Source organism: Mercurialis annua, linkage group LG7 (genome assembly GCF_937616625.2).
Source record: "Mercurialis annua linkage group LG7, ddMerAnnu1.2, whole genome shotgun sequence".
Classification (NCBI taxonomy): domain Eukaryota; kingdom Viridiplantae; phylum Streptophyta; class Magnoliopsida; order Malpighiales; family Euphorbiaceae; genus Mercurialis; species Mercurialis annua.
Window position 1 is genome coordinate 47,035,790 of NC_065576.1, and position 1,996 is coordinate 47,037,785.

The window sequence follows — 1,996 nt, forward strand, 5'->3', positions numbered from 1 at the left end:
TTTTAAGCAGTTTCCAAACATTTTCAATGCACGCCCTGCGACAACTACAGACAAACCCTAACCCTAATCCCCCCTCTCATTATTACTACACACTACATTCATCTCCACACTATATATATTATCACTTAACTCCAAGAGAATTCAAGAAATCACTTCATTGACTTCAAAACAATTCAAGAAAGTTCAAGAAAATCGCTTCATAGACTTCTAAAATCTTCAAGAAAATTCAAGAATGTACTACCAAGCATCACAGTCATGGAGTGTTGGTAATACGGGAAGCGGTGGAGGCGGCGGCCACTATATGTCGCCGTTGATGATGGGGAGTGACCCGCTTGAGAGGGTGGCGAGATTGGCGTCGGAGAGTGCGGTGGTGATATTCAGTGTAAGTAGCTGCTGCATGTGCCATGCAGTGAAGAGATTGTTCTGTGGGATGGGAGTTAATCCGACGGCTTACGAGCTGGATCAAGATCCGAGAGGGAAGGAGATTGAACGAGCTTTAATGAGATTAATCGGAGTTAATTATTATTCAAGTGTAGTGCCGGTGGTTTTTATTGGTGGTAAACTTATTGGTGGTATGGATAGAGTTATGGCTTCTCATATTAATGGTACTCTTGTTCCTCTTCTCAAAGAAGCTGGTGCTCTTTGGCTTTGATTATGGTTAATTATCTAATTAATTTGTTTGTAATTTATTTCAGAAAAAAGAGAAATACATTAGTTTTTATTTCATAATTTAATTATGTTTTTACTTTACTTTTAGTTCTAACTAGTAGATTATGCTGGTTCTGATTAGAGATTATGTATGAACTTAATTAACTTCTAATTTCTGTAATGGATGTTTATTGAATCAATACAACTCTCCCTTTTATTGTAATTACAGAAGAGTTTTTTTACTAATACATATTTGAATAAGCAGCTTTTATTCAGATATAAAATGAATTAATAATAATTAAATTTGTGATGAAATTAATAAATTAATATCAAACATAAAAAAAATCATTTTAGTCCAATAATTTGATGTATTTACATTCAAATAACGAATAAAAAGATAAAAGATCAAATTAATTCATCAAATTATTGGACTAAAATGATTTTTATTTTATGTAAAATTTTAAGATGCAATGAGTTGACCAGTAAAATTGTTGAGAGAGTTATTTTTGTCCCAAAATTATTAGTCACGTTTAATGAGATACTTATGATGTCTAGTTGACTTGACTGAATAAGTTGAGTAATGACTGAGCAAAAACATCAGCAAACAGTGAACAGTGTAGTGCAGTGCAGGTAATGAGTGCAATTATATTTTCATGCTTCCAACTTCCAAGATTTCATGCTTATGTCAATGCATGCTTCAGTTTAGCTCTACAAAATTTGGCCTATGCTGGTGCAAAATTAAAGGGAAAAATATGGCAAAATTCATCATGAATTAGTATCTAGGCCTAATTACTCAAAAACCCCTCACCTTTAAACTTTTTTTCAATTCCACCCGACGTTGAAAATTTGTCAATTTTACCCACTTTTGAATTTTCCGTTTTCAATTGTACCCCAATATTTTAATTTTTTTTAATTTTTTTACTTAAATGATGAAATCATTCGATTAATTAAGTCTAAACATGAAATTAGATTCTTTTTTATTCAAAAAAGTACAAATAAGTCCTTTATTTTTAAAAACTAACTAAAAACCATAATCAAATTAACACTAATTTAAATTCTTAATTAATTTAACTAAATTTAAATAAATTTTAAAAATATACAATTAATATATGCGACACATAGAGAATGTTTTAAACAAATTTCCAAACGCAAAAGACGTTAATTTATTTTTTTCCAGGGTACAATTGAAACACAAAAATGAAAAATAGAGTAAAATTGACAAATTTTCAACGTCAGGGTATGATTGAAAAGGAGCTAAAAGGTCGGGGTTTTTTAAAACATTATGCCTAGTATCTATTAGTAGTATTTTATTTAACTTGATATATATATTTATATTCTTTGTCCATTC

At 30.5% G+C, this 1,996-nt stretch overlaps 1 protein-coding gene across 1 annotated transcript; it reads left to right on the forward strand.

Moving 5' to 3' along the window:
- On the forward strand, positions 1–729 carry LOC126656031 (glutaredoxin-C5). The gene has a single exon (XM_050350479.1). The coding sequence runs from the start codon at positions 233–235 to the stop codon at positions 650–652; it is 420 nt and encodes a 139-aa protein (XP_050206436.1). The 5' UTR covers positions 1–232; the 3' UTR covers positions 653–729.
- The last annotated feature ends 1,267 nt before the right edge of the window (positions 730–1,996 follow it).